We start from the raw sequence: 17,606 nt of genomic DNA on the forward strand, positions 1-17,606 counted from the left end.
TTGCTGGAGCAGAATTGGGTGTCCACCCAGGATTTGACATTCTGACATAAAGTTTCAGAGCATGGGTCTGTGGTGTGGTTGGTGTAGATGGGGCGGCTGTAGGACTCTGCTGACGACGAGGTCTTCTCCCTACAGGAGGCGCAGCCATGAGAGCTGGTGTGAAAGAGGGTGACCGGATCATCAAAGTGAGTAAACCTGACCTGCCCCCGTCTTACAGTAGTGGCAGGTTCAAGAGCTGCCCAGTGCAGTGCCTATCTCGTAGTTCATTTCATTTCTCCCTCTCAGCAGCCACTAGATCAGGTATTACCATACATAACAGGGAAGGGGATGAAGATGGCCAGCTTCTGTGATCCCAGTTCTTCAAGTTCACTGACCTTGAAGTGTTCTGGAACTGGTTTTATTTATCCTTATTTCACAAAAGACAAAAAATAGGGTTAAGAGGAAACAGCTGTGGCTAGTGAAGGACCCACGCCCTCGGGTTCTTAGCTTCGTGTGTCTTCCTCGGTGTTGGCGTGAGATAATCTTCTGGATATTGGCAGAGTAGAGCCCTGGCTACATTAAAGAAATCCTAGGGGCTGGTGAGATGGCTCAGTGGGTAAGAGCACCCGACTGCTCTTCCGAAGGTCCGAAGTTCAAATCCCAGCAACCACATGGTGGCTCACAACCATCCGTAACGAGATCTGACGCCCTCTCCTGGAGTGTCTGAAGACAGCTACAGTGTACTTACATATAATAAATAAATAAATAAATCTTAAAAAAAAAAAAAAAAGAAATCCTAGCAGCAGAGACTTCAGCCCCTCTAGTAAGGAAGAGAAACCCATAGGGCCAGCTGATATATACAGGTGTAGATGAAAAGTCAGTGAATGGAGAACGTGGGGCTTCTCCCTGAGAACTTAGAAGCCAGCTTGAATAAAGTGATGATGTAAATTTGAGTAAACAAGTAGCCAGAGGTAACTGAAAACCACTGGGAAATAGCCCGAAGGAAATGACATTTTCAACTTGGAAAAAGGTTCACACCATTAATACTCAATGCTCTTTGTCCCTCCAACAGGTAAACGGCACCATGGTGACCAATAGCTCACACCTGGAGGTAGTGAAGCTTATCAAATGTGAGTTGCTTAGGTGGACTCTGGGACAGATTGGCAGGTTTACTGACTCTAGAGGCATCATTTATAGATACTGAGACAGCTGAAACCACATCTTTAGTCTTAACATGAGTGATAAACTTAAACTGCTACAAACCCCTAGTGTGACGTCAAGTAGACGCTATTTGTTTTCATTTGTAGCACACCATCTTTGCCCCTCCTGACCATACCTACTAAAACCACTTCATTTAATTGTCATCTGTTCCATTCACGTTCTACCTATGGAGGCAGAAGAGAGGCAAAAAATTCTAGCCAGGAATATCGGCCAAGTGAGTCTATACAGATAGTCAGATAGACGAATACCGAGGAAGTAAATGACGAGAATGGGAAGCCTTGGGGGAGTGGAAGGCTAGACTTAGAGGGCCTGGTGTGTGCCAGGCAGGCAGTGTGCTACACTTAACATTGGTTCAGTTTAATGAGATAAAGAAGGAAGCTGGGCATGGTAGTGCACCCATACAATCCCAGCACCCAGACTGAGGCAGGAGAACCTTGAATTTAAGGCTATTCTCAGCTACATTGAAAGACACCTCAAAAAAAGCAAAGAAGAGAATTGGGTGAGATGGCTCACTGGGAATGTTTCCAGAGATATTTATGGTTGAGATTTTGGTTGGAGTCTCTATGTGAAGAAAGGATAACTTGGTTGGTGCAGGGCAGGAGGACAGAAATTAGCAAATGGCTAGAACTTTAAAAATGAGATTTTAGTCTACAGGATCATGAGGGTTAATGAAAGAAGAAAGATGATTTTCTTTGTGCCTAACTAAGAGTACACTGGTACTGAAGCAAGCATCCTCTTCCTTCCTTCTAGCTGGCGCCTATGTTGCGCTTACCCTCCTGGGCTCTTCTCCTTCCTCCATCGGTGTCTCTGGGCTCCAGCAGAACCCTTCTCTGTCAGGAGGGCCCAGAGTTAACCCCATGATTCCTCCACCACCTCCTCCTCCACCCTTGCCACCTCCACAACACATTACTGGACCTAAACCTCTACAGGTAATAGTTTTCTAAATGCCTGCTGATCACTCTAGGGGCTCTTTGACGATCTCCCTCAGTGAAACTTAAACAGGGTTATGGGAAGCAGAGATAGACCAAAAGAAACATGTGAATACCACCAAAGAGTTAAAAATGCAGTCTGCATAGATGGCCGTCCATGCCTTATGCCCTACTCCTCTGGTTTCATAAGTGGTTTATAGTAGCATCTTCAGTGTTTCCTCACTGTGTGCAGACTCACAGAGAATATCAGGTACTCTTCCTACCTGGGCCCCAGGCATGGACAGAAGCAGCTGTTAGACCAGTTGGTGTTGGGAGGGTGTGCTTGAAAGTCAGAGACTGCTTCCCAGAGTAAGGGGGCTGCCTGGAAGAGTGCAATACAGAGGACAGTCAGGAGAGGAAGAGTCAGAAAGAACAAAAATAGGTCAAAGAGAGCCCTCAAGAGTAGAACAACCTGTGTAAAGACTTCACAGTGGCAAGATGCAGATATGGATAAGGAACAGGCTTCCAAATTGAATAGAAGATTGACCAGGGCTTTGGAGAAGTTAGAAAACAGTTCAATATTAAAGCTGATTATAGCCAGGATATCTAAGCTCAGTCGTAAAGTTAAAAATAAATTAAGATTTTTATGTTAATTGCATTCCAGCAAGGTGTTACATTATCCATATTGTACTCATGACTAAGAGTCTACTCTCAACACCTTTCCTCACCCAGGAATGAGCAGATATCAGAGAATTAAGCTATTGAGCTAGTCTCCAGGCCTCACTAATGTTCTATTTCCATCCCTAGGATCCTGAAGTCCAAAAGCACGCCACTCAAATCCTCAGGAATATGCTAAGGCAGGAGGAGAAGGAGTTACAGGTGAGATCACTGTTAAAGATAGGCTGGACAGTGTCTTCATGAGATTGTCCCTTATCACAGCAATCTACCAGTGTGTGCAACCGAAGGTTTTTTTGTTTTTGTTTTTTGTTTTTTGCAACAAAATTAAGTTTTTATTAATTTTGTAGACCATGTCCAATTATAGTAAAACCTTAGAGCTGTTGGTATATAGCCCAGTGGTAGAGCACATGCTTAAGGTCCTTGGTTCAGTCCTCAGCAAACAAAAAAAGTACTATCTCAAGACCATTAAAGGGTTGCCTCTGGCCAATAGAATTTATTAAAGTGGGTGAGTAGGATGGCAGAAGCCTATGGTTAATCCATTAGGAGGATGACTAGCTAGACAAAATATAAATAAATAAATAAATAAATAAATAAATAAATAAATAAATAAGGAAAGAGACTAAAGTAAGAAACTAGTAGAACTGAGGAACATTGCAGTTCATTGGAATAGCTTAGAGGAATCCAAGGAAATGAAAGGTAACCTGGGAGGGTAGGGGTGGGTAGAAGGATGCTGGTCTAGACTGATGATGGAGAGGATGAAGAGAGACTACCAGCCAGAGAATGATGGGCACAGAGACCAAGAAGAAGATTAATTTGACTGGAATAGGTCATGCTATAAGTACTTATTATATATAAAGCATTGCTTTAGTTTCTGTGGTATACAAAAAGGAGATGAGGTAGTTCTTGCCTTCAGTGTACTTAAAATCTAATTGGAAAAATTTCCAATTTTATAATAGGAAAGTAGGAAGAACAAAGAGTTGATAATAAAAATTTTAAGGCAGAACAACTACAGTGATGTATGAAAGCTTTGCAGTAAAATTAGTGTTTTGGTCAGATTTGGAGGAATGGAACTGTGACAGACAGAGAAATGGAGGAGATGAGGAAGGTAGCACATAAGCTTTATGCTGATACTTGGAGAGTGAGACACGTGCATCCTGGTAACTTTAAGGCCTGCCTGGTCTGTGTGGTGAGTCTCAGCCCCACCAAGGCTATGTAACATAGAGTGACCCTGACTCAAAAATAAATAAAAAGAGTTTGGGGACTATTTGTGAGAAAACAGCTGAGGGAAAGGCATGGAGGTGTGAAAACACACTTAACAAGCACTGTGCTCTTGCTGTATGCTAAGTATTCTGTGAGAGCAGTGAGTGAGGGGAGCCTTAGAGGCAGGAGTTAGGATGGTTACAGAGACCCTTAAGGAGCTATAGCAATTCCATAGACCATAGAGTGATGGGGTAAATGAAGGCATACTATGTTGTAAATTGGTGCTTGTATATTCACACTGGATTACTAAGACACTGTGCTACAATATAATGCTAGACATATAGGTCAATGGACTAGAGTTTAGACTTGTGTATGAAGTTCATACATCTATAGCAACTCATTTCCAACAAAGGTACTAAGACAATTCAATAGTGTTTGTCTCTTCAACAGATAGTGCTGGGTCAGCTGGATATGTACAAACAAAGAATTAATCTGTATCCTTATGCAATTAACAAAACTTAATTAAGAATGGGTTAATAAAGTCTCAACAGACAAGAGTATCAAACTCCAGAGAGATGGAAAAGAGGGGACTTGCATCTGAGCTGAATATGTACAGATGGTCTTCGTGTCATTGTTTTCTCAGGATTGTAGCTACGCAGCATTTACATTACGTTAGATATAAGTAATGAGCAAAAAAACAAAACAAAACTTTTACAAGAAACATGAGTGTGAATCTTCATAACCTTGGATTAGCCACTGGTTTGCCTATGCTACTAAAAACACAAACAATCCCCCAAAAAGATAGATGGATATCATCAAAATTAAAATGTATGTATTTAAAGGAGTAAAATAAAATAATAAAATGGCAGCTCACAGAAGAAAAGAAATATCTCACAGTCAGATGTCTGCTAAGGGTCCAGTTACCAGACTGTTTAAAGAACTCTTCCACCTCAAGAGTAAAAAGGCAAATAATGGGACTGGAGAGATGGCTCAGCGGTTAAAAGCACTGGCTTCTCTTCCAGAGGACCCAGGTTCAAAACTCCCAGCACCCACATGGCAGCTCACAACTACTGTAACTCCAGTTCCAGGGGATCCAGTGCTCTTTTGAACTCAGTGGACCCTGCATGCACGTGGTACACAGACATGCAAGCAAGCACAATACCCATACACATAAAATAATAAAAACGACAACACAGTTAAAAATTTGGCAAGGGGACAGGAGAGATGGAGCAGTTAAGAACACCAGCTGCTCACAACCCTATGCCCTCTTCTGGTGTGTCTGGAGATGGCTACAGTATACTCATATTAAAAAAACAATTTGCAGGGCTATGACTTTTTATTCAGTGGTAGAACACTTGCCTAGATCCTGGATTCATTTCATACACAGTACTAGAAGCAAGCAAACAAGAGCCAAAATAAAAAAAAAAAAAACAAAACAACAACAAAACAGAGCAAAAAAAAAAAAACCCACATTAGGTAGGAAGCTGATTAATTCAAAATATTATTTGATTTTTTTTTAATTTATTAGCTTTGTTGTTTTGGTTGGTTGGTTTTGATTTTGGTTTTCCAAGATAGGGTACCCTAGCTGTTCTGGAACTCACTCTGTAGACCAGGCTAGCCTGGAACTTGGAGATCTACCTGCCTCTGTCTCCCAATTAAAAATATTTTAATATTTTTTAGGAATGCATATGTGCAGGTACTCTGAAAACTCAGAAGAGGGCGTCAGATCCTCTGGAAGAGTAATAATGCTCTTAACCCCAGGACTGCTCTCCAGCCCCATTAGTTTGTTCTTTGTTGTTGGGTTTTTTTTTAAGATTTGTTTATTTATTTTATGTATATGAGTACACTGTAGCTGAACAGATGGTTGTGAGCCTTCATGTGGTTATTGGGAATTGAATTTTAGGATCTCTGCTTGCTCCAGTCAGCCCCGCTCACTCTGGTCAACCCTGCTTTCTCAGTCCCTGCTCACTCTGGCTCAAAGACTTATTTATTACTATATGTAAGTACACCGTAGCTGTCTTCAAATGCTCCAGAATAGGCCATCAGATCTCATTATAGATGGTTGTGAGCCACCATGTGGTTGCTGGGATTTGAACTCAGGACCTTCGGAAGAGCAGTCAGTGCTCTTAACCACTGAGCCATCTCACCAGCCCATTAGTTTGTTCTTATTCTAAACAAAATTAGCAAATAATTTGAACAGTTCTCTATAGAAGATACATGCTAGAATTGTGACATACACCTGTAATTTCAACACGTGGAGTCTGAGGCAGAATTGCAGTTTGGAAGCCAGCCTAGGTCATGTAGTGAAAAACATCCTAAAAACACAATGAAAGAACTCCATGTGGCAAATAAGCATGTGAGAAGACGGACTGCTTCTCCAGATGACAAGATGCTACTTCTGCTTCATAGCCACCGGGGTCTTTATACCCAAAATAATGGAGAGTAGCATGCTGGGAAGGGCCTTAGACAAACCTGAGGAATGTTTTTATATTTGTCTGCAAGTTTACTGTCCCAGTCTGTTTGCGTCACTGATGGTGGGAATATAAAAGAATACAGTCATGTGGAAATGTTAGGCAGTTATTCCAGGTGTTAAACACAGATACTGTGTAACCAGAAAAATCCACTTCTACATAAATGCCAAGCAGAATTGAAAATTCATATTCACACAAGAATGTATACAGGAACATTCATGACAACTGTCTTTGTGATAGCCAAAAGGAAATAACCTAGAGTCTATAACTGATAACAAAAATGCGGTATATCTTCAACACAGTAGGGTATTTAGCTGTAAAAAAAGAATGGATGCATGCTACAAGTGGAAGAACCCTGAAGACATTCTAAGTGAAAGAAGCCAGACAAAAGCCCATAAATGTTGTGGTCCTGCCTGTGTGGAATGTACAGAGTAGGCAAATGCTCAGAAACAAACAGTCTCACGGTCACCAGAAGCTGGGAGGTGGGAGCGGTAGACTGGCAGTGACTGCTTACAGGAACCGGCTTTCTCACTGAAGCAGTGAGAATGTGCTGGAATTTGATAGCGAGAATGATTACACAACTGTGTGATATACTAAAAACTGTGTTGTACACTTTCAATAAGTTTAAATTATGTGAATTATATCTCAATGCCAAATTTTAAAATAATTCTTAGGCACCATGGAAGCCTGAAAGAATGAGTAATTTATGCAATTATCATCAGTGCTTTCCTGAGGTGATCATTGAATTGGGTTCAGTCTGCTGTGACCAGAACATTGAAATGACAGAAGAAGACAGTGGTTGGCAAGTGATTTGGGTCACTTAAAGATCTTGGAATTTCTTCTAAAGGAAATGGGAATTGATCAAAGGTTTCAAATCAGTTTTCTTGAAGTGTGTTTTGGGAGCTGGAGAGATGATTCTATGGGTAAGAGCATTTGCTGTTCCTGCAGAGGACCCGGACTCAGTTCCCAGCGCCCACATGGGGTCACTTGCAACTTCCTGTAGCTCTATTTTCAAAGAATCATGGGCCCTTTGGCCTTTGCAGGCACCTGTTCATACATACCCTGAGGCACACACACACTTGACATAAAGAAACCTTGTGGTGGCTGCTCTTAGTATATGAGATGATGGCAGGCTTGACAAGAACACTAGAAGTTAGAATGAAAAAGAGAGCTGGTCAGAAGTGTCTCGGAGGTCACATCAGGGAAACTTAAACCATGTGCTAAGAAGAGAAAGAATAAAGGATGACTCTGAGTTTGGTGCCATGGGTGGAGTCAGGACACAGGAGCAAGGCTTACAGGATGCAATTAAAGGTCAGCTTGGGTCTGAATTGAGCATGTCTATGAGGTGTCTGGGTAGTCTCTATGCTCTGGGAAATGGCTCTGAGAAAGGAGCTTCGGTATCCTCAGCAACAAGATAATCACTGAAGCTGGGGTCCGGCTGAAGTCAACCAACACACCAATGCAGAGGAGAGAAACCTGGAAGTAGTTTGAAGATTTGTGTACATCTGTGTCACTGTGCCAGCATCCAGTGTCTATACCATTTGCTGCTATTTGATCTTTTAAAGGGTAGCTGCTGAGGTTAGGGAAAGGGAGAAAAATGGGGCTGTGGCTTAGAAAACAATCTAGATTGGCAAAAATAATTTATTGTGGGAATTTGCTCTTAATTTAGGGAACTTAGGAATGTTTTTAAAAGGCAGGATAAAGGAAAGGAACCATTTGAAAAAAATTTTAAATGTATCTGATGTCTAAGGAACTTTTCAAGTAATCAGAGTGCTTTGGAGTGATAAAAGATGCAATTTCTGAGTCACAAGAAGAGAGAGATGGATGCTGTCTCAGTCAGGGTTTGTATTTCTGCACAAAACATCATGACCAAGAAGCAAGGTGGAGAGGAAAGGCTTTATTCAGCTTACACTTCCACATTGCTGTTCATCACCAAAGGAAGTCAGGACAGGAACTCACACAGGGCAGGAACTTGGAGGCAGGAGGGGCGCTGCTTACTAGCTTGCTCAGCTTGCTTTCTTATAGAACCCGGAACCAACAGCCCAGGGATGGCACCGCCCACAACGGGCCCTCCCCGCCTTGGTCACCTTGATTTTCTTGTTGAGAAAAATCAATCTCATGAAGGCATTTCCTCAAGAGAGGCTCCTTTTTTCTGTGATAACTGTAGCTTATGTCAAGTTGACAGACGAAACCAGGCAGTACAGATGCAGATGTTTTGAAGTGGAACAATGTTGGAGTTCTCAGATGGTATTATCTGCTGAGACAGATGTTTGGACTCTGTTTGCGTGGAACAGATAAATGTAAAGTGTAAGGAATTTTAATGAGGTTGGCAGGTAGCAGGAGCTTCAGATGAAGTCAGTGAATATGTAAATCTAATGTCATCATTCAGCTAGGAAGTTTTGCTAGTGATTCCTTTTGTACAAAAACATTTCAGCAAAAAACTGCCACAGCCACTCTGGTGAGCAATGTGTTACCTAATCGTATTGAGATCTTAGGGTGGTCTCAGGATGCAGATACTGTCACCTGCATTCTTGACAGCTGTATTGGGGCAGGTAGTAAATGGAGGGGCCAGGGTCTAGTGACAGTCCTCTCAGCTCCTGCTCTGCTGCTGCATGCTGCAGACACGTTAGAAGAGGCACCTAGATGGTGCCTGCCCTTCAGTGCTTCTAAGCTTTTCCTCTCCTTCTTTGAGATTTCCATTCTGTTACAGTTGCCCTAACATCATCTGTGTAGTGATCTGCATAGTCACTTGAGTGTGAGTTACATGTGCAACCTCGTCCAGCCCTTAAATATAGGTGAGTGTAGGACAGGCCTTCTGGTTTCTGGTTTGTTGGTTGGTTGGTTTCCTTTCTCAGCTGCTCATACATTCTGTCTCTCATCAGTCACCCCTTTTTCTGATCCTAAATGACGGTGGAATAGCAGGCAGGCATCTATAACAGATGGAAATCTCTTCTCTCTTCTTGTTTTGTGGTAACTACTGTTCTTACTGCTGGTAAGTCAGCTATCCTCTACTAACCACCCCTCTACCTTTTCCCCTCCTCCTCCTCCCTTTTCTACTCCTTCTTACCCCTCCCTAGCGTATCTGTGAGGTGTATAGTCGGAACCCCGCCAGCCTGCTAGAAGAGCAAATCGAAGGTGCCCGGCGGCGAGTCACTCAATTACAGCTGAAGATCCAGCAGGAGACTGGTGGCTTAGTGGTGAGTGGTAGCAGGCACTGCTTCAGGAACAGCTCCATGCAGACAGATTAGTGTAGGAGAAGGAGAGTGGGGCAGAAAGCCTCTTGGGCCATGGCAGGACTAGCACCACAGAGGCTGAGTGATCCCTATTGCAATACCTACCCGGGAGACTGTGGAGATACCACAGGATATCAAAGCCTGCTTCATGCCCTCCTTGTGAAAAGCAAATATGAAAAAACTAAATTAGAGTGTCTGCTTCAGTTTGCTAATTACTCTTCCCTTCTGAATACTTTCCTCAAGATGTGTATTTCCACTCTGGTGTCACTCACCATTCATCTGGTAGCTTTTTCTCTGACAATCTCCTCAGAGGAACATACGTTCCTCCCTTCATTATCCTCAGAAAAGCATCTCAGTAAGTAGCTACAGATCTAGATGCACTTTCTAGAAAATGCCACACAGGAGGCGGTTGGTTGTTCTCCTCGTCAGGGACTTTACTCTGAGTGCCTTGCTTATAGCTATCCAGCCTCAGTTCTTTGGGTGAGTAAGAACTAACCTTAGGAAACTGTACTGCCTAAGAAGAGACTTTTCCCAAAGCCATACAGGTTGTTTGAGGTAGAGCTGGTCAGCAGTTGCGAGCACTGACTGCTCTTCTAGGGGACACAGGTTCATTTCCCAGCACCCACACGGTAGCTCACAACTGTCTGTAACTTCCGTTCCAGGGAATCCCATCCCTCCTCTGGCCTCCATGGATGCTGCGCATACATGGTGTAATACATGCATGAGTGCATGCAAAAACACCAATAAACACAAAAGCAAAAATAACTTTTTAAAACTTTAAGACATTTTATGTTCTTTTTTAAATGTCCTGCTTAGAAGTTGGTGAAAGCACAGGCAGATAAACTTTACAAACGTACTTTCTGAGGGAGTGTCCGCACATGTGGATGGCTTAGGTTATGGGCACAGGCCATCTAGCTTTGATTCCCAGCTCTAGTTCCCCTCAACTTTCAACTTTCCCCTCATGGCTAAGCAACCTAACCACTAAGAGCCCTCTCTTTGTTTTCTTACTTATAGAGGAAGACACAACAGACTCTACCTAGTAGGGTGTTGCATGCTTCCAGAACTGAAGCATGCCCCTGGCACCATGCTTTGTGCATGTGTGTGTGGCTGCTGCCGCTGCTGCTGTCTGTGTGATGTGAATTCTGAGACTCTGAGCTGAGATCAGGACACTGGGACTCCAGCCCTGCTTTTGGGTTTTTTGTTGTTGTTTGTTTTTGTTTTTCACTTAGAGTGTGGCAATTTCTGAACATCTGAGCTTCTTTCTGTCTTCTCATTTGTAACATGGGAATACCCTCTTTACTGGAGTTGCTGAAAGATCGAATGCTGTTAAGGAAATGCTTTGTGCACAGTAAAACACTGCCACTGTTACTTCTGCAATGGCTGGGGCACAGCTCCATGCCAGTACCAGTGCTCCTCATAGACAGCTGTTTAACATCTGTCCTCAGTGCAGCCTTAGGACTATTGTATTTCTTGATGGTTAGATACCTTTCCTGTATATAACTGAAGTAAAGCAATAAATGTTTTGAAGTCCAGGGTGGTAAGTGAAGGGAGATATTTGTTAAGTTTTACAATAATGGTCAAGCTCCTTTCCCACTATAAGAAGTTGGGTCACCACCTTCTCAGGCTACACACTCTCGGAGAGCATCTCTTTAAGCGGGACATTTCCCAGACAATAAAGCAGAGGTGGCCACTTGCTATAAAAGCAAACATGGCTCTGATGGGGTGGGGACTGGGGACGGGAGTGGGAGAGGCTCTAAAACAGTTCTCACCCTTTGGTCTTTTCTCTTTTAGGATGTACTTCCACTCTGTGGTGAGACCAGCCAGAGAACATGTGAAGGTAAATCCTGTCATCCCCTGGTATAAACGAGGCTACTTCATGGTAGTCTCTCCCAATGAGGCAGATTTTAGAATAACAAGCAAAAGAGATGCCAGGACACAGGGCAGTTGGGTGTGTAAAAATAAGCAGTAGTTAAGTAAAAAACAGCTACTGAGGTGACAAGTCCAGACAGCAGCTTGTTGACAGCATGTGGCAGTTAGGAGTTCAACAGACTCTTGTGAAAGAGGTGGTGACCAGATGAAGGTCAGGAATAAGCTGAAGAGTAAGGTAAGGGTAGCTTTAAGGCATTACACAGACTTATTTTAGGTGGTGACATGTTCTGTGCCCAGTTGCAGACATAAGCAAAAGCTGGGTATGGGGAAGAGCAAAAGACCAGTGTGTCAGGAGAACATGAGGGTCTTGCAAAAGCTGGGTATGGGGAAGAGCAAAAGACCAGTGTGTCAGGAGAACATGAGGGTCTTGGTGTGAAAGAGTTAAAGGACAGCCAGCAATAGGTGAGAAGATAGCAGCTTCCCTCCCTACCTAGTGCCCACAAGAAAGTCTGTTCCCCAGGACCTAAGATCTTTTCTAGAACTGTCTAACCTGGTGTCTTCTCAGGCCGCCTCTCTGTGGACTCCCAGGAGGCAGACAGTGGCTTGGACTCAGGGACAGAACGCTTTCCCTCCATCAGTGAGGTGAGTGCCAGCAGGCACAAGGCCATTTACAGCTATGCATTCACTGTCCCATCCCTGGCACTGGCCAGCTCTGCTGCTCCCTGGCCCATCATCGGGGTACCTTCTCCACAATTCTAGCTCCAGGGATTTAGTCACTGTGGTCTAGATTTGGGCAGCTTTGACATGCATCCTCATGCCAGATCATCACATCTGGATTGTAATTTATCACAATTACAATCAGCTCTGTTGTGTAAAGTGTGGAGTGAAAAGGTGGGCAGTGTTAGTGAACCCCACCAAGTCCTTTTCTGACTGTTCCTGACTAGTGGTGACAAGATGGTTAATGTCTATAAAAGGACAGATATGTGGGAAGGTCACCAAGAAAGTGGTGGGATGTAATATGAGCCTCTGTAACCTCTGGTTGGCATACACAAGACGTGATGCACTTGGCAAGGACGTGTGTGAGCTGTGACTGAGACTTCCTGGATTGAACATATACTACCAGCCTTTTACTACCAGTAAGTCTCGTGACCTTTCTGAGGCCTGGTTTGTGTGAAAAGCAGGTTGGAAGATGATGTCCCCTCAGAGAACTGTTAGATTAAGTGGGATAATGCATAATCAAGGGTGTGGTGAGTGGCAGCATGGTTGTCCTTATAAAGCCAGTTGACCCCAGAGAGTTGTTTGCATAAGGGAGGTTCCTTCTCACAGAATTCTCTTCCTTTAGTCATTGGTGAATCGGAACTCAGTATTGTCAGATCCTGGACTAGACAGCCCACAAACCTCCCCTGTAATCCTGGCCAGGGTGGGCCAGCACCACAGGCGACAGGGCTCAGATGCAGCGGTGCACCCCCTCAACCACCAGGTGAGAGACTGGAGCCACCCCAGTCTGCCTTTCTCCTTTTACAGCTAGGGTTTAGGCCAGGATAGCCCCAGTATGTCATCTTGACTTATCAGACTGACCTGCTGTGACAACACTGTTTGAGATGGTCACCTAGAGAACACATAGAGAAGGCCGAGCACAGAGCCAGGCGTGAAGCCGTGAGGGTCCAGTGGGTCAGCTTCTGGGTGAGGAGGCAGTAGATGCCTCCGACAGGTCACACAAGGTAAAAAAAAAAAAAAAAAAAAGAAAGCTAGTGATCTTTAACTGTTCGGGTATTTGGAATCTTATCTTCCCTTAGCAAAACTTTGCTTCAATCAAAACTGAGGACAAGGATGTGAATAAGAGCAAGATACAATGATGTAGCTATATGAAAATACCATGTTGTGTATTGAATAAACAGTAAGCCTTATTACTAGAATACTAATATAAAAAACAAACAGAAGGTCAACATGTTTAGGGTCTTCCCTTGTCCAACTACCTCAGGTTCTTTGATGCTGCCCATAGAGTACAAAATGTGACTTGAAAGCCCCCACTCTCAGGTAGAACTAGGTCCAAGGAAGATTTCAGGAAGACGGGTTTGGGCTCAAGACAAAGTCCCACAAAGAACTGGGCAGTGGATGGGCTTGCCTGGAGTAGTGCAGATAGAGACTAACAAGACACTGGCTCACTACATCAGTATTCTATGAATTTTACCACTACACTGATTTTTATTTTCAAGTCCACATTTTAGTTTCATAATGTTATTTAGTATTTTCTTCAAGGCTGCTGCTGCCTCCTCCTCCTTCTTCCTCTCTCTCTCTCTCTCCCTCCCTCCCTCCCTCCCTCCCTCCTTCCTCCCTCTCCCCCTCCTTCCTTCTCTCTCTCCCCTCCCTCCCTCCCTCCCCCTCCCTCTCTCTCTCTCCCCTCCCTCCCTCCCTCCCCCCTCCCTCTCTCTCTCTCTCTCACATACACACACATACACACACACAGAAGCTGGTGAGGATGTAGATCAAAGAGAATCCTTATATATTGCTGGCAGTAATATAAACTAGTCCTAACCACTATTAAAATCAATATGAAGATTTCTCGAAAACTAAAAATAGGTCTTTCATATGACTATTGTGTGATACTACTCCAGGGCAACCTGAACAAATATATACTTACCCCAGATAGGGACCTGATGAAGATACCACCAAAGTCCAACTTGGTGTACTTGAGTTTTTATTGGAGTTACTTACAGGAGTATGGGTAGGCGTTGGTTACAGGAGCAGAAATATTCAACAAGAGGAGGCATCACCAAAAGCCAACCCTAGCATGGGTGACAGGTCAAGACAGCTGGAAATCTAGAGTGCACTGTGGAACTTAGTCAACTATCAAGTTGACAGGTTGGAGGGAATCTCTTCCAGGTAGCTCAGTTAGTCTGAGAGTATTTCTCAGCAGTCCTTACTGCTTTTATATGATTGGGGAAGAAGTGGCTTAGTGTATACAGTCAGCCTCAGGGATTTCCCGAAAGTTTTGATGTTTACTTCCTCAGTCATAGGAGCTTCCAGTAGCATGGAATGTTTGATCTTAGAGAAAATTTCTGTACAGCAATGACCATCTATACCACTCCTGGATATTTAGCCAAAGAGCTCCAGGTCAGGATCACAGTCATGTGCACATCCATGTTTACACACCATAGTTCACAGTAACTGACTCATGGCACCAGTCTTAGTATTCAGCAACAGAGGATAAAGAGTATGTGGTGTGTATACACAATGGATTTTTTTTTAGCCATAATAAAGAACCAACTCATGTCATTTTCACAAAAATGGATGCAACTAGAACTAATCATAAGAATAAAGCCAATTTCAGAGAGACAAATAGCATGTGTTTTTGATCATTGCTCTTTCTTAGCTTTCTATAGATATATAAAATCATATATTGTGTACATGAAATGACTGTCCCCAGAAACAAAGAGGACCAACAGGAGGATAAGGCACTAGAAAGGGGAAAAGTATGGAGAGTATGCTCAGTATTCAGTAAATACATACCTATACAGAAACATTTAAAAATTAATGTATTTCTGAAAAACCTTCCCCAGACGAGCTAAAGCTGGGCTTTTTAGTGCTTTTGCCAGAGCTTCTAGGGGATCCAGATAGCATGGGCTTCAAAGCCTAGGTGATGCAAGGGCCTTGGAGTGTATCTGAGATTCACAGACACGGCTTGCCAACCCAACTGTGGCTTTGAATGTGTGAGCAGCTCAGAGCCTCTCTGTCATCCTGGGGTTAGAGATGAGGAATGGTCCTGAAAACCAGAAAATAAGCAGCAGCATTAGGATGCGCCTGCTGAGGAAGGGCGTGAGTACAGTGGGTGCTTCCAGAAGCAATGTGATCACTGGAAAGTCTTTGATAATCCCAGCATGCAGAGGCAGAGGCAGGTGGATCTCGTGAGTGTAAGGCCAGCCTGGTCTACATAGTGAGTTCCAGAACAGCCAGGGCTTCATTGTGAGACTGTCTCAGGAAAAAACAAAACCAAAAAAAAAACCTTTAGTATCTCAGGGAACCTTTTAGAAGAATCTGACCTATAAAGCATTTGAAAAGTTCATGTAGCCTCCTGGAAGTCATTACTGATATGTCAGTTAGGATTAATATTTTATTAAAATTCATGGAAAGAGAAAAGAAAAATAAAATCCAGAGTAGAAAGTCTGGGTTTTAACAGGGAATGGGGCTCAACCATAGATTGTTAAGCAGACAAGGAAAACAATGTGTGTGGGTATTTGAGGAAGAGCAGCCTCATCCTGTCGCCTTGGAGAGGCAGACCTGCTGCTCTGGTCCCTCTAGCAGTCACTCACTCACACACTTGCTGTCCACACTCCCAGCAGCACTGTGATAGTTGTGTGGTTGTTTAGGGAGAGCAGTGGTGATTTAGTCTGTTTAGGGAAACACAGGTCTCCAACCCAGTAGTCCGTTAGGTGTTGGTAGCTTTTACTTTGTTAAAGGACACTCACTCCTCATCTTTTGCAAACAGAAAGAGAATGTTTTTCCAACTTCCCATCTTCCTGTGTCATGTGACCTGACTGTTCTGTGTCTTCTGAGTCCCACCCAGAAGCAGTTGGCTTTCTGTGAGTGGAAATCATTACATCTGTGCTGAACCTTGGGGTGCTATTCAGACCCATGTGGCCTTTTTAAAGTTAGGCTGCTAAACAGATGTTATGGAGGAAGTTGAATGTATGCCTTCTGTAATCTCTCATCTCTATATTTCAACTCTTTCCTTCAGGGTATAGATCAAAGCCCAAAGCCTCTGATTATTGGCCCAGAGGAAGATTATGACCCAGGCTATTTCAACAATGAGGTAACAGTTTTCTAGTTCACTCCTTTAATTTTCCTCCCTTGCTTTACCCACACTGCCCCTGACTGGAAGCTGTTTGGTTGACACCAGCTATGAAAGGATCCTATGGGGAAGGAGGCTCAGCTAACGCAGCTGAGCCGGGAAGATAGAGAGCTTAGGTGTAACGTTTGCTGCTTGTCTCCTGTCTTGGTGCCTCCCGGCCACTCTCAGTTTTCTGCCTTCCAGAGTGACATCATCTTTCAAGATCTTGAAAAACTGAAGTCACATCCAGCTTACTTGGTAGTATTTCTACGTTACATCTTCTCTCAGGCAGACCCCGGCCCCCTGGTAAGTCAGAAGTTCAGTGTGTTTGAGTCCCATTTGTACTCAACAGAGGATCTCTGATCACTTTGTCTGATCTCTATGTATCTAGCTTTCAATGTCAGATCCATAGGCAAAGTCAGACATCTCAAGGACAGAGAAAGAACAGACCCGTACTTGTAGCCTACCAGACAGCAAGATCTAGGCCAGGAAGTCTTCAGAGTTTTTAAATGAAAGCAGATACAAATTGACCCAGGAGTTGAGAGAATCTCCCTTGCAGATTTACAGTGTTTCTATAAAAACTTTTGGTAGGGCAAAGCACTAAAGAATCTTCCTTATAAGGCGATACATGAAGGAATACCAGATTCTGGAAAGCAAAGGCAGGTGGTCTCTTGAGTTCAGGGCTACACAATGAGACCCTGTCTCAAAAAAAAAAAAAAAAAGACATAGGAGAAGAGCGATAAAGTCCAGAACCCCAAAGTGGCCCACAAAGCCGCCACCCTCTCATTCCTTCAAGTGCACAGAAACAAGGGATGGTGGAAGAGGAGGGCCAGAGTTGTGTTTGTCAGAGTGAGCCCAAGGAATGAGTTGTTGATTCTTTCTGGGAATATCACAGTTAGAGGGCAGACCAACATTGATTTGCTCAAAGGGAACTCATTGAATACCTGTTTGTTTAGCCCCGAGTGCTGATGTCTCAAGCACTCCTGAAAAGTCGGACATCACCAAGAGAAGCAAAATAAAAGTTCTTTAGGAATAACACATAAGCACATCAGGAAGCACCAAGAAGCATTGAGTGTGGAAGGAAACAGTAGAGGAGTAGCCACCCTGATACGTGCTCGTGGGAGGGACTGAGGTTGCTTATGGTTTTCAGACTCCGAATTGTTGGCATCTCAGAGGGAAAAGTCTTTGCTGTGGGAGGTTGTCCTTTTTTTGGATATTT

The 17,606-nt window shown here is 43.5% G+C and overlaps 1 protein-coding gene across 20 annotated transcripts in view; it reads left to right on the forward strand.

Moving 5' to 3' along the window:
* The window catches only part of Arhgef11 (Rho guanine nucleotide exchange factor (GEF) 11), a 120,492-nt gene that overhangs the window by 68,316 nt on the left and 34,570 nt on the right, over window positions 1-17,606 (forward strand). For 11 of the 20 annotated variants that reach the window (XM_006501264.2, XM_006501272.2, XM_006501267.2 and 8 more), the window contains 10 exons: window positions 136-185; window positions 1,052-1,109; window positions 1,951-2,129; window positions 2,916-2,987; window positions 9,535-9,654; window positions 11,482-11,527; window positions 12,125-12,201; window positions 12,902-13,039; window positions 16,295-16,369; window positions 16,592-16,693. In XM_006501264.2, coding sequence (XP_006501327.1) covers window positions 136-185; window positions 1,052-1,109; window positions 1,951-2,129; window positions 2,916-2,987; window positions 9,535-9,654; window positions 11,482-11,527; window positions 12,125-12,201; window positions 12,902-13,039; window positions 16,295-16,369; window positions 16,592-16,693 — 917 coding nt within the window. Of the gene's footprint in view, window positions 1-135; window positions 186-1,051; window positions 1,110-1,950; window positions 2,130-2,915; window positions 2,988-9,534; window positions 9,655-11,481; window positions 11,528-12,124; window positions 12,202-12,901; window positions 13,040-16,294; window positions 16,370-16,591; window positions 16,694-17,606 lie in introns of those variants that run through there. The other 9 variants (XM_006501270.2, XM_006501274.2, XM_006501271.2 and 6 more) reach the window with 3 other exon arrangements.

The sequence above is a fragment of the Mus musculus genome, chromosome 3 (assembly GCF_000001635.26).
Source record: "Mus musculus strain C57BL/6J chromosome 3, GRCm38.p6 C57BL/6J".
Taxonomy (NCBI): Eukaryota; Metazoa; Chordata; class Mammalia; order Rodentia; family Muridae; genus Mus; species Mus musculus.